The sequence below is a fragment of the Alnus glutinosa genome, chromosome 2, assembly GCF_958979055.1.
Source record: "Alnus glutinosa chromosome 2, dhAlnGlut1.1, whole genome shotgun sequence".
Taxonomy (NCBI): domain Eukaryota; kingdom Viridiplantae; phylum Streptophyta; class Magnoliopsida; order Fagales; family Betulaceae; genus Alnus; species Alnus glutinosa.
The window spans coordinates 3,641,802-3,657,089 of NC_084887.1; the positions used below are offsets into that span (position 1 = coordinate 3,641,802).

At 33.8% G+C, this 15,288-nt stretch overlaps 1 protein-coding gene across 2 annotated transcripts; it reads left to right on the plus strand.

The window, feature by feature from the left end:
- Positions 1-2,813: 2,813 nt before the first annotated feature.
- Positions 2,814-13,460, plus strand: LOC133860694 (uncharacterized GPI-anchored protein At1g61900-like). 2 transcript variants are annotated; one of them, XM_062296271.1, is made up of 11 exons: positions 2,814-3,478; positions 5,195-5,397; positions 7,316-7,568; positions 7,657-7,723; positions 9,319-9,498; positions 10,091-10,690; positions 10,876-11,121; positions 11,265-11,276; positions 11,838-11,981; positions 12,115-12,159; positions 13,259-13,460. In XM_062296271.1, the coding sequence occupies exons 4-11, from the start codon at positions 7,666-7,668 to the stop codon at positions 13,318-13,320; spliced, it is 1,347 nt and encodes a 448-aa protein (XP_062152255.1). In that variant the 5' UTR covers positions 2,814-3,478; positions 5,195-5,397; positions 7,316-7,568; positions 7,657-7,665; the 3' UTR covers positions 13,321-13,460. The 2 variants fall into 2 exon arrangements, with proteins under 2 accessions (XP_062152255.1, XP_062152254.1); XM_062296270.1 differs by having other exon boundaries at positions 7,316-7,723.
- The last annotated feature ends 1,828 nt before the right edge of the window (positions 13,461-15,288 follow it).

Here is a 15,288-nt window from a genome sequence, read left to right on the forward strand (position 1 = left end):
ATAATCGTAGTTATTCTTTTTCCTTATAAAAATGTTTTAAAATTAATTTAAACCATTATAATTTATGTCTTAAAATCTGGGGCGCTACATTTTGAACTGCATTGGATAATTAAATTGTTTTGGAGATTTTTAAAGAAAAGAATTTAACTCAACTGTTTTATGGTTGAGGATTTTCTTACTGAGCATTTTTTTTGCTCACCCCTTATTTGTTTTGTTTTCAGGTTATGAGCAGAACAACCTAGGCGGCCGGAATGGGATCTAGGAATGCATTAGAACATTGCATTATGTTACCTTAACAAGTGCACTTGCACAACAAATTTAGCTTTTCTTTAAATTCTCAGTTATTGAATCTTTCATAATTAAATTTTCGAAATCATCGTTTCCGCATTTATTGAAGCCTTGAGTTTTAAAATTTTAATTTATTTGAATCAGCATACTAGTTAAGTTATTTGGCGGACCTTATGAATCTTTGGAGTTTTTAAAATAAAAGGACGAACCTAACCCTTAGTGCTTTGGGGGCGTTACAGTTTTAGTTTCATTGTTTGGGGAAACTTTATAGTTGATTTTAAATTCCGAGGACGGAATCCTTTTAAGGAGGGAAGATTGTAATATCCCAAATTTTTATATATATATATATATAAAATTTATTAGTAATATATAAGGTAATCAACTTGCGTCAGTCCCTAGAATCACGGGCATGGGCTGCAATAGAAACGCGTTAATCAATCTGATAGATTTGAAAACATGTGGGGTTATTATTATATAATAATTGATTAATAATAGATTAATATATATATATATATTTATATTTATATTCAAAACATGAGGGGCGACCTGCGCCCCACATGCAAGAAAAGAAAGGAAAGAAACAAAAGAAGAAAAGGAAAAGAAGGAGAGAAGAAGAAAAAAAGGAGCGGAGAAAGAAATCAAAAGAAGAGAAGAAAACAAGAGAAGAAAAAGAAGAGAAGAAAAAGGAAGAAGAAGACGAAAGAAGAAAAAGAAGAGAAGAAAAAGGAAGAAGAAGACGAAAGAAGAAAAAGAAGAGAAGAAAACGAAAGGCGCGGCCCTTCAATAAAATGAGACGCACTGCGTCTTGCGAGGCATTCAGCCTGAGGCAGAGCCTCTCTTTCTCAGTTTTCCTCTTTTGATTTTTCGTACAAAAATCATGATCTATGAAGATCTAACCGTTCAATTTCAAATCCGACTTCGGTAACGTGATATTCGAAACCCGATTTACGTTTCTACCAATTGGTTTGAGAAAATGAGCTAAGAAACTATACAAGGAGAGTAAAAGCTTGATCCCGATGCTAATGGAAAGTCCAAGTAAGGGATCCTCTACCCCTTCTCAAATTGTTATGTTGTATTACTTTAATTATTCCTGTATTTGCATAATTTCGATTTGATTGTTCTTGTTCGGTATTTCAACTTATTTTGTTTACATGAAGGATTTGTCTTAAATTGGTTTTGATATGAAAGTTGTTGAGTAAAAATGATATTTTGAAATTTGTGACGGGAAGTTATAGCCTTTTGAAATGAATGAGAAAATAAGAGCAAAAACTCTCCCCACACGTGGCCTCCAGAGTTATCAAAGGAATAAGAATAATTTGTGAGAATGAGATTTGTATAAATGAGGCACGTGTGTGGAGGAGATTATTATTTTGGGCCCCAGATATATTCACAGAGATTCACAGGGATTAAGCTCGGTACCGTTGCTTGAGATGGAAGCGCACCCGCTGAAGAACTTAGTGAAAGCGGTAATCCGTCTCTATGTCATGCTAAGTGCACTTTAATTAATTAGCTGACGAGGGCAGGGCCTGTGGCCACAGGTAAACTGCATTACCTGCCCGAGGTCACAGCAATGACCGCGCAACCCTATTTACACAGGGCGTAATAGTGTACAGGGGCATATTATGAGAAATGATTGATTTCAAACATATATTATATCTTGTGTATAAAAGAATGGGTTTTAACCCGGTTATTGAGAGTTGAAATTTCAAATTTGATAAATGATATGACACAAGAAGTTTGGACAGTTTGTTTGGATTCTATGTTTGAGAGAGAATTCTTTTAAAGAAGATTTTCTTTTGTAAACAGTGATAAGTAATATTTATGCTTTGAACCGCATTTGATAATTAAATTGTTTTGGAGATTTTAAAGAAAAGAATTTAACTCAACTGTTTTATGGTTGAGGATTTCCTTACTGAGCATTTTTTTGCTCACCCCTTATTTGTTTTGTTTTCAGGTTATGAGCAGAGCAACCTAGGCGGCCGGGATGGGATCTAGGAATGCATTAGAACATTGCATTATGTTACCTTAATAAGTGCACTTGCACAACAAATTTAGCTTTCTTTAAATTTTCAGTTATTGAATCTTTCATAATTAAATTTTCTAAATAATTGTTTCCGCATTTATTAAAGCTCTGAGTTTTAAAATCTTTATTATTTTTGTTATTAAATTCAGCATATTAGCTAGGTTGTTGGCAAACCTTACGAATCTTTGCAGTTTGGTGTATGAGAATAAGGGGTAGAGGATCCCTTACTTGGACTTTCCATTAGCATCGGGATCAAGCTTTTACCCCAAGGATCTTTCACCGGAAAAACCACCGACTTCGCCGGAAAAGCCACCGACTTCACCGGAAAAGTCGCCGGAAATCATGCTCTTAGCTCACCGGAAAAATCGTCACTGGGCGTCGCCGGATTTCCGGCCAGAACCGCCGGAAAATACAGAGGAAGAATCGGATCTTCCTCTCGGGTCTGACGGGTCACGGGTCGGGTTTTCGGGTCAGGGGCTCCGGGCTTCGTAGATCGGCCGGAAAGTTGCCTAGCTCGCCGAAAATCGCCGTCTGGCCGCCGGACATGGAGGATCGGACCTCCGGAAGGTTCGGGTTCAGCTCACGGGTCCACGAACCACCCAGGTTTCTCTCTCGGGTTTAAACGGGTTGCGGCTGTGTTTGGGCTTCTGGGTCGTCGGAAGTCACGTCGCCGGCGTTCCCTGGTCTCGCCGGCGTCACCCAGCTCGGCCACCGGAAGATCGGGTCTCTCCTTCCACCGATCTCCCTCAATCTCTCGGCACCTCTCTCTCTCTCGCGGCATCATCTCAATCTCTCGCATCTCTCTTCTCAGTCTTTCGGTTTCTCCCTTAGTCTCTCAGCATCTCTCAATCTCTGTTTCTCTCTTCTTTCAATCTCACACTCACTCTCTGCTTTGTCCCTCTGTGTTCGTGGAGTAGAGGAAGAGGGAATATAAGGAAGAAAGAAGAAGATTATAATAATGAAAAGAAAGAAAGTGCTGAAGAAAGAGAGAATAAAATAACTAAAAGGAAAAACAAGATGATGATGGAAGCTTTATTCTCAACGGCTGCAATTCAACATAGCTGGCTGGTGGGGGAGGGAAAACTTATTAAAATCAGAGTGGAAATGAGGATTACTATACGGTTGAGTGCATGAATGAGCTGTCCACCTGCTGCTGCTGGCCGAAAGGTGCTGATGAGTGGTGGGAGCTGGAAATTATGCTGAAAGTAAAAATGATAAAATAATAAAAAGCATTTATTATTATATTATATATTTGCATAATGGTTGGTGTGAACCATTCCACGCACTTGTTGTCTTTCTCTTTCATAATTGCAAGCACAACTTGCAATTATATATATAATTATATATATATATCATTATAAAAGAAATGGGATATTACAATAATTATCAGTTTTATTATAACACAGTTTATTAAATCAATTGAAAATATTTATAAAACAATTTATAAAATGAACGATTATTTACACAAATAATCATTTTTATTCTTTAACCTTATTATTTGATAAAAAAAAATAAAAAAAAATATGTTTTAAAAAAACTGGGGCGCTACATTCTTCCCCCCTTAACAGAATTTCGTCCCCGAAATTCGAAAGCTATAAAGTTTTCCCTTAACAAAGAAAATAAAGCATACTTTATACTATCTTGTCATAACTATGACTTCCAATGTAACCATCACTATCTACATCGTTTCCATTTCCATTTCTCTGCTTCATCGTAAAGGTCTGCTCTTATGTAGAGCTCGTCTATTTCGTTCGTCTGTGTCTGCAGTACCCGATCAGATCATTGTATTCAAAATACCTTAAGCAATATCTTGAAATTTCACCTTATCTTTATTGTTGAAATTTCATCTACTTCTTTTTCAGAAATAAACTTATTGTAGATGAAAACCTCGACCATAAACTAGTAATATATCATAAACACGTAGATCAAATCAATCATAACTATCCTTAATATCATGACAAAAGTATAAGGCTTAAGATCATGTCTTACAATATAATCTTTATTTCCTTTATCAACAAAAAGTGTGCAAGACAATAACATTTCAAATCTTGTCTCCAATCATAGGCAAACCTCAAATTATAAATCAGGCAATATCCTTGCATTCCATTGCAAGATTTAACCTCGAAGTATACATCAATTAATCATCAAATGTATACTTAATATCTAATAAAGATGCAGAAATTCTAAGATCATCCAGTATGAACATCAAGTCTGTAAATCAGCAAATTTCAAATTCAAGGCTTAAACCTCAAATAACATAATCAGTTTCCTTAATCATATTAACTGATATATAATTGATTCCATTTGCTGCCATGTAGTATTTCTCACTTTTCTAAAATCAACTAGGCATCAATATCAAAAATGCATCGAAACCTAGTCTCCACATTTGACCTTACCAATCATCATGATTTTGGTCAGAAAGAATATTAACAGTATTATCCCATAAAAATTATTCTGGTCTAAATAAACCTCAAAATGGGATTTAATCATAACCTGTTGTTTTCCAACAATAATTATGCAAATCATATTCCTATAACACCAAAAAAAAAAATTCCAATAACAAAATCATATATTGTCAGTTCCATGATTTAGAATCATCTTAAAATATAAACTTATCATCAAAATCCGTAATCACTGGTTGCTATCATGGAATTGATTATTAAACTTTTAAACCTCAAACTCATCCCATATTAATCAGATTGGAAATCTTTCTTTAGAATCCCGACAGTTCATCAAAATTTCAATATACTCAAAAGTACTCAGATCATCCAAAACATATCATATTCATTCTTCCAAACATCATCATGATTGAAAAATCTAAACATCATTTAAGAAATTCTCATTATAGGAAAAACTTCTTGTATAACATTTTCCTTTGTGCAGATGCTTCCAGATAGTCTTGGTGGAAAGCTTGCCAAATGAGAACATGGAAGCCTCGAAGGAGAGAAAGATGGGGAAAGATGAAGAAAGCAAAGAAGGCGAGGCAAGCAATCAGGAAAAGATATGAGTAAAACACCCATATCGGTCCTCTCCTCCCTCCGTCTCTGCTTGTCGCTCTTTCTTCTGTGTCTGGAGATGTTCAAAAAGTGAGAAGAAAAGCTACTCTATAACCAAATGACATGCTGCCCATAGTTTTTTTTTTGGGGGAAATATTCCTTGTAATTTCCTTGTGTTTTATGTGACTCAAAAAGTGATCTCTTCTTCTTTTTGTGTTTTAGTGCAAGATTAACAAGTCAATTTGTTCAAACGATATATAAACAACTCCTAGGTTCACAATTTTTGTAGTCCAATTATTCGAGGGACCATCCTTATTCCTTAGATATTATTGGAGATACTTTCAACAGTTGCATTTCTAGTATGAAAAAAAGATCATAAGCATTAAAATGTTCCAATTTAGGCATGGATTGAGATCCTGATATTTGAAATAAAAGACTCAGATTGAGCTATTATACCATGTACAATACCCTAAATATTACATGCAATCTTGATCCTAGGCTGATAGTGATAGCTCTTGGTGTGGGTTGGTATTAGGTAATTAAATATGCAGAGATTATTGTGATTGATTAAATGATTAAATTTATTATTTTCTACAAGTTTAAACTTTTGAGATAAGTAGAAATTTAACAGTTATTAGAGCCATAGACTATTAGTTCGAATACTGCTTCCATTATTTACGTGTTAGGCCTTACATATTAAAATAATGTTTGATCTCACACATGAAAAGGAATGTTAAAATATTTGATTAGATGATTAAATTAATCTTTTCAATAAGCTAAAGCTTTTGGAATAAGTCACCTATTAAAAAGAGAGTAATGCTATAAACTATATTTTTATTTTTTTCAAATTGATGCGACTTTTAAAATTGTCATTAATTGAATTTAAGATGAATTACTGATAATTTTAAAAATCATATTAATTTTAAAAAGATAAAAAATTGGTCCTTAACAATAATCATTAAAAGGGAATTTGAGCCTAAGTATGGGGTGTTAAAGGAATTTTAAGTAAATGATAAGATTTACTTTTTCTTATAAATTTCATGATGATTTGACATTTATTCATACGGTCTGCTCTAATGATTTGACATAAAATTTGATCTTTATTGAGGTTGAAGATTTGAAGAAACTGAGACCCCATAGGAATCCAAGTAGTACAAAGAGACTTGGAGCTACTTTGTTTTATTCTTCTTAAATCTTGCGCCTTTTTTTTTTTTTTTAAAAGGGAGATTTGGTGTTATAGATAAGAGTTTGATAAATATTTGGATAAGAAAAAAAAAAAAGAGAAGAAAAATTAAGTTTTAAAATCAAATTTAATGGCCCACAAATATAGGATTTTCTCTCCCAATTTTAAGTGAAATGAAAAGATTTATTTTATGGTTGTGTAATACTATTCAGCAGACTGCTATATGATATCTATACAATTAAGATGACTTAACAATAAAAATCAACATTTGGATTAACAAGAGCTTATTTAAAAGAAAAATCAAGAGCTGACCATATTATTACAGTTGTATGACAGTCGTATAGTAATTTACTAAGAGTCCGTATGAGTTTGCAATTTAAAAATGTGTGAATTGAAAAAATGATTTTTAAAAACGCAGTTAAGCGTTTGGTTAAATCTCAGTTTAGCCTTTAAAATTCTGCGTTTTCAAAAAAATACCATATTACTGCGATTTGAAAAAGCAGTTTTCTACTTTTTCAAATCGCAATTCTCAAATGATTCATTTTCTACGATTTGTTTTAAAATCACACTTTTTATTTATAAAATCGCAATCCCAAACGTACCCTAAATATCATTTTTCTTTACTGTTATAATTTTCTTTAATTTTATTGCATAAAATGATATACCTAATGTTCAGTCATTTAAAATTTTAAATAATATGTCAACATATACTATCTATAAAACATAATGTAGGCCATGACTTTCATAACTATGCATTAATTGATCAACTTCCTTAAAAAGCACTTTTATTTCCTCACATCCAACGGCTCTCCTCTCCCATCCCAGCATCGGACGGGTCAAAAGCCACTCATGTCGCGCTTGGAGGAAACACAAGCTCAACCACGCAAGCAACCGCGCACGTGCCTCCTCTTCAAGATATCACGTGATTTACTCATTTACACGTGATCACCTCTGACATAAGGAGCCTCACGTGCTTCCCTCCACACGTGTGAACTGCGAAGTGGGAGCAAGTAGGAGCTAGAAGCCTAGAACTAGAAGAGCCTGAAACTCCCATTGCAAATTTGCAGCCACTCTCACTGTGACATTTGTTTTCACATTCTAAGCTCTCAATGTTTTTCTCACATTGTTTTCTTCACCAATTCTATGGTCACATTTCTCTTTGGCAGTGACTAAGTATGGAGCAAAGGGTCTCTTGCAGTCTCACTCTTCAACTTGCTCTATTTCTTCTTCTCTGTAAGTTCTTTCATAGTTTATCTCTGAGTTTCCTTTACTGTTTTACTACTCCTACTCTGTGATTTATGTAAATTTTCTCTTGGGGTCTTCACGAAATTGCTATTCTTTGAGGGAAACTACTTGGTGCTTCTGGGTTATTTGCTGCAATGTGGATTTTTGGCATTGATTTAAATTTTTTTTTTTTGTGTGGTTTCTGTTAAATTCTCAGTTGGGTCATCTTGGCATTGCTATGCCTAGGAGGGAAATATTGGGTGTTTATGGGCACGTTATATACATTGTGTATCAAGTACTGTAGATTGTGTGTATTTGCGTTTCTTGCCCAAGTCAGATATGGTTTGGATGTTCAATTTCAAGTGAACCAAGATGCTATACTCTCATTTTTGCCTTTTTTGTCAATTTGGTAAAAAGATAGATTTTGTTTTGCATCTTTTTTTTTTTTTTGATGAATAAGAGTTTGTTTTGCATCTTTGTAGAAGTTAAAAAATAATGTGGGAGAATATGGTTAGTGTAAGTGTAAGTGTAAGTGTCATTCCATCGAACAAAAGAAAGCTCTTATACTACAGAGACTTGTTACTTTTCTTTTCGGGACTCTTATTCATTCGAAACACAGCCTTAAACACACATGTTTAAGTGTATTATTTGCATATATCTGGCTAAACCAAGTACTTCTAATGAGGTAATGGAGTTGTTGGAACTACCTACCTGAATGTTTGTAGAAAATTCATAACCACTAGCTTGATTTTGTTAGCTCTAAATATTAGGCTAAAACGTGATCTTATATCTAGAAGTGTATCATCAATGTGGATGATGCTTAAAGGTAGTCATTTCTCCTACATTAGGATATTTTTGAGTACTGAACTGAAAACATTTTCTGCATTAATGCAGCACTGATGAGCTGCCTACCATTTCTTCGTTTACAGCTATATCTTTTAATATCTGTAAAAGATATTAACCTCATTGATGTTGGCAGCAGCGCTCATTCTCTAAACCTCTTGTCATTGAACTAAAAAGTGAGCTAAAAGAAAAGATTTGTAGGTTTATAATGTTGGGTACATGAGCAGATGTAAGGGAAATCTGGAAACCAAATGAATTATCATTTTGATATGTTTATTTACAAAAAAAAAAAAAATGAAAGAAAAGAAAAGAAAAAAAAAGGTATTTTGATAAGTATAGATTCTTTCTTACACCTATAGTTGATGTCCAATAACCTATTGGAAGGTATAACCACATAACATTCTATACAAATGGATCATGAGTATCTGTGAACTTACATGCTACATTTCAATTTGGGCTGTTTATGGTGGCTTTATATGGACCCAAACGATTATGTTTCCGTTTGTATAATAAGTAAACCAAGAGACCAAACAGCAAAAATATGTGTAAAACATGAAAAATAGCTAAATGAGATATGCTATGCATTGATAGTATTTAAAAAGAAATGTCACATTGTGTAAATAATTAAAATATAATTATGAATTCTACCCTTAATTAAATGTGCACTCACAGTAAAAACCTTATTCCACTATGTCCTACCATACAAGGTTTCTTCTCACTAAGCGAGTTACTCACTGAGCTGTACATATACCTCTATGCAGGTCTGTGTGAGACCCATTCTGCCCCCTTTATTGATATAAAAGAGTCTCTTCTTATGGAAACAAAGGTCAATGCATTGGCTCCTGATATCTCTCCAAGTGCAGACTCTCAGCCCTTTCTTCCTCTGTTATCTCCTTCACCATTGATACCATTCACAAATTCCTCTGTGCCAAAATTATCAGGTTTGGTTTATCTTCCCTTTATGGCTACCGCTAAACCTTATAATCTAATTCAACGTATTTTTCCTGTGGTTTCATGTACATGTCCCCAAACTAGTTTGTGACATGAAGAAGCTTTGACTTCCCCATGCATTTAAATTGGAACTTAGTTAATCTTGTCTATCTTGCCTTCCTAATTCTCTAAGGTGCATTTAACATCGAATGTAATTTAAGTAGCTCCATTATGTTGTTTGTGTATCTTTATATGCACATATCAATAATGTCATGGAAGAAAATGGAAGCAATCCTGAATATTAATGTGAAAAATTCAATGAATGATGTATCTATGAAACTGAAGCAATGCTATGATCCATTGTAGTCTTTTTGACCACATACTGAAAACACAAATACCCAACTATGAAAGCCGGTACTTATGTCTGAACTCCAAAGCTCATGGTCCCATTTATATATCTAAGTGGTACCTTCTTATTCTATGTAAAGTTGAACCAGTTCATTTTTTTCATTGGATGCTTTCGAAGTTCTTCATCATAATGAAAATCCTTTCACGAGCTGTTCCATCAAAATGCTTAACTGGATGCTGCTGATTATCTTCCAGGACTCTGTGCATTAAATTTTTCGGCTTCTGAAAGTGTGATGAGCATAACAGCAACTGACTGCTGGGCTTCCTTTGCACCATATTTAGCCAATGTAGTATGTTGTCCTCAATTTGATGCAACGGTAGTGATTATTATTGGGCAGTCCAGTGAGTACTCTAGGAGCCTTGCTCTGAACAAGACTCATGCTAAGCACTGCCTCTCAGATGTTGAGAAGATCCTAGAGAGTCAAGGGGCAAATGATAATTTACAAAAGATTTGTTCGTTTCACCCAGAGAACCTCACAGAATTCTCTTGCCCTGTTACGGATGTTGATGAGTTTGAGCGCACTGTGGACTCCTCAAGACTTATGGTTGCTTGTGGAAGGATTGATCCTGTAAATGAGTGTTGTGACCAAGTTTGCCAAAATGCTATACTAGATGCTGCTAGAAAAATTGCCCTAAATGGTATGTCAAATACGGATGGGTTCCCTGTCTCACTTGAACACTCAACAAGGATTGATGATTGCAAGAATATTGTCCTCCGGTGGCTGGCCAGTAAACTTGATCCTTCTTCAGCAAATAGTGTTCTTAGAAGACTTTCAAATTGCAATGTAAATAAAGGTTAGCATGAAAATAATAAATAAAAAGCAAAAAGAAAGAACACGTATGTCTTAAAATTTGGCAAGACTCTGACAAAGACCTCGTATTGATATGTTTTTTCATTATGATCTCGAAGAATCAATTAGGATTACTAAATTCTACCTCTGACTTGCTGATCTTCAATTTTGTTTTATTACTTGGTTCAGTCTGTCCACTGGTTTTTCCCAACATGACAAACATTTTGAAAGAATGTGGAAATGTGATAAATAACCAGACAGCTTGCTGCAAAGCCATGGAGAGTTATGTGTCTCAATTGCAACAGCAAAGCTTCCTCACCAACTTGCAAGCCTTGAATTGTGCTGCATCACTTGGCATGAGGTTACAGGAAGCTAATGTTTCCTACAATGTTTATAATCTTTGTCATATAAACCTAAAGGATTTCTCTCTTCAAGGTCAGTTGTACTCTATACCACCTATATGAGCAAAAGTGCCTATCTCATCCTGGTAGAAAGGAATGATTCTGATAAGTGTTTTTTTCTTTTTTGGGTGATTCATTATTGATGCTGGTGAAATCTACTATAATGGGATGTGCCAGTGGGATCACAAGGTAATGCATTTATTTTGAAAATGCTGTTTTCTAGCTATTTAAACATCATAATCTTGGAGGTTTTAGTTTGATGTTCCATGTGATTATTTTGCTTGCATCTCAAGATTTTTAGGAGAGGCCTTTATTTGACTTCTTTGTGTAGGTTTGCTTTTAGTGTCTCTTGATCTTCTAGGATGTGAGTCTTTTACTTTGATTACCTCATAAGATTGGTTTTCTGATAGTCTACATAAGAAATAGTCTCTTTGAAAATCAAAGATGCGAAAATTTTCCTGACCTCGCTACCTTCAGCTTTTGCTACACTGGAAACTTTGTTAATAAATATAAGCATGGAATTGCATGTCCCCCATGCTGCCCTGCAAAAAAGAAAAAAAAAAGAAAAGAAAAGATAAAGTGCTGTTTAAATCATGCTGAAACTTGAATGGAGTTGGGTTCTATGAGTTGTGGCATACACTTGATCCTAATTTTTTTTTTTTTTTTTTTAAATAAAAAAATTATTTCCTTTCTTTATTCTTCAGTGAGAATTCTGAAAATTTAACTTTGTTTCATCCGTCTTTTCTTTAGAGTCTGGCTGCCTTTTGCCAAGCTTGCCTTCAGATGCAACATATGATAAAACTTCAGGTGTCAGCTTTGTTTGCGATCTTAATGATAACATTGCAGCTCCTTGGCCCTCTAAATCTTATGCACCTGCTTCTACCTGCAATAAAAGTATGGCTCAAATGTTAAATCTTCTTTTTTCAATGGAATCTATTTTTGCTTACAAAGTTCTGCTTCCACTTTTTACTGCACGTACCCCCACTTTTTTTTTATTGATTTCTTCTTGGACTTTATGGAATTGCAGCTGCCAAACTTCCACAACTCCCCACAGCAACATCTGCACAAAGTGGTAAGGGACTTGGGCCTATATTGTTATATCAAAACAAGTCAGTTTTCTAATTTGTGCAGCAAGACACGTCCTTAAACAACTCAACTAACCTTTAATCACTCACTAAATTGAAATTGGGGCTGCACGGATCCTTTTAGGAGATTATACAAATAAAATGAAAACGTAATTTGGTAAGAGACACTTAATTTGGAACTCTATTAATTTCCACATATCAACCGGTAGGACATGCACTATAAATGTCGTCTGCTAGATAATTCATTCTAAAGTAAAATCATGCTAATAATTGTCTTCTAGTATGACACTAAAGAAAATTGTTGACGAACTAATTGGAGTTCTCATAATTCTTTAGAATCTGACTCACTTAAATAAGGGCCTTATCTTTTTCTTTTGAATCTCTTTGAAGCCTAATAATCCTGCTATATATTTAGACTAGTTTCTTCTAGGTGTTCATGGCAAATTGTGATGCATTATTGCTTCCCTTGTTATTTTGAATAACTCATTTTCTTTGAATGATCTTTTTATGATGCTTTCTGGTCAGTGGTTTTAGATTTCATTAGATGCCATTCTAGTACCTTTTAGAAAACTTGCTGGAAAAAATCACATGATAACACAAAGCAGCTGAGCCACCCTATCTTGGATTGGATCTCTTGGGCTATATCACCGGCCAATGTGAGCCTTGTTATGCTCTAATACCAACATCACGGGGCAGAATTTACTCTCAATCTTACTGCCTTTCGTGATGGCCGCAGATCCTCTTAACACCTAGGCTCAGCCACAACCAACAGCACACACAATGGAGGGAATGAATAACCAGCTTATATTACTTGAACAAATCTTACACAAGAGATAAAAGTAGTAATGCTGTTTTTAACAAGTTTTCATCATTTAAGTGGAAGCAGAATCTATTGAGTTGGTTAACTTGGTGCTTAAAAGGAATTTTCTTACATTGCTCAGTTACAAGATTTCTATTTTAGAAGCTATAGAAAACAGCTGACCCTAGTGGAGTCAGGCGCTTATCTTTTATCATTTTTAGCAACTCAACTAATCGTATCTCCATTAAGTAATAGCTTCACTCAGATCTTTCACTCATACATTGCAGGTCGATGCACCGACAACTTGATGCTTATGACCTCATTACTGCTTCTCAACATGCTTCTTTGATATTTGCTTTCACTGTTACCTGTTTCTTTTGGCCACAAACAGAAGTTGCTCTTTGTTCAAAACAGATTCATAAATCTTGACTACTGGTATACATATGGAGAGAGAGAGAGAGAGAGAGAGAGAGAGAGAGAGAGAGAGAGAGAGGGAGGGAGGGCCTTAGGGGGTATGATAATTGCAATCACATGAAATTAGTTTGTTTTTTTTTTTGGGGGGGGGGGGGGGGGGGGGGGGGGGTTATATAATGAAATATAAATGAAGATAAATTTTTATTCCTGCCAGTACACTACAGTGTAAGTTATGAGTGTACATGCTATATTTCCTTCTTTTTCTTTTTTCTTCTTTCTTCCCTTTGTTATTTTCTTTATAATTAAGCAGCAAAATTTTAGATTTCTTAGAATAGCTCTAATCTATTATTGGCACTTCCTTACCTAGAGAGATTATTTATGTAATGTCTGAGAAATTATTTAATAATTAGCGTATAAAATTTGAGTAAATGATAAATTAAAATTATTTTAGTGTTATTAAAAATACAAATGAATATTTTTAAAGTCTAAATAAAATAAAAAAAATAGAAATAATAGAAAAGAAATTAGAAATAAAAAATAAATATAAAAGAAATTAAGGAATAAATAATAAAAGAAATAGAAAAAAATTAAATTAAATTAAAAGAGAAAAGAAATAAAAAAAGAAATTGGAAAAAGAAAAGAAAAGTCAAATAAATAAATAAAATAATAATAATAATAATATTAACTGGTGTGTGCTCCCCACATTTATAATGAAGGGCCAGCCCTTCACTACAGAACGAAACAAGGCGCACTGCGCATTGTTTGGGAGAAAGGGCCATTCGGCCTTTTCTTTTCTTTTTCTGAAGAAGCAGTCTCTTCTTCCCAATTTTTTCTTAAGGTTTTTATACAAAAATCATGATCCACAAAGATTCAACCGTCCAAACTCAAATTTAATTTCGAAAACGTGATTTACGAGACTCGATCTACGTTTTCACATTAATGCACGCTTCACCTTCCAATTAAATTCCTTGTAATATTCATTTCGTGGAAATCTCTTACAATTCATATTCATGAGATAAATCTAAAAAAAAAAAAAAAAAAATTAAAAAATTAAAAATTAAAAAAATTAAAGAAAATAGATAAAACTTTCATTCGAAATGGGTTAAAAGAATTTACTCTGACCTAGTTTATTAAATTGATACGTATCCCAAAATATTTGTAATTTTCACATATTTTTATTATATTTTAGACAATATGTCAGCTTAATAAAATTTAAAGCTGTCCAAAAAAAAAAAAAAAAGTCCCAATAGTTATTTTTTACGCATGTTTGTTTTGACTTTTGATCAACCTTAGATAGCAAATACTAACTTGTTGGCTTCATTTTTATTTGTCATGGTTGGATTGTTTGTTTCTCAAATTGCTAGTATATATATGGATTGTTTAGCACTTATTGAGATAGATGAATATTATATAAGTTTTTTGGAAAAACTTTACTTACTACCTTTAATTTTTCATTATTTTCGCAATCATATCTTTAAACTTTAAAAAGTGTCTATTTAGTTTACCTATCTTTCAATTTTTTTTTAATTTCACTCATCCATTAAGATTTTTCGTTAAATTCTGTCAAAATTCTCAAAATACCAATATTTTTTTTCAAAAAAAAAAACATATAATTTGTTTTTTCATGAAAAATTAGGCATGATTATTTTTACATATTCTGTTAAATCTTAACTAACACCTAAACCCTTTAATTATCTTTGTAAATAATTGGTCTATATGCGAATATTACGACAATATGTCAGCTTCTTCCTCTTCTTCCCCCCCACCCCAACCCAAAACTTTCCTGTAAACCTAACACAATTGACGAAAAAGTCAAAAGACAATGCTTATATTAATTGGACTTACTGTTGTTGATGTTGCACCGTACCGGAAGAACTAGAAGCGCCACAAGAAAATTCTCTTA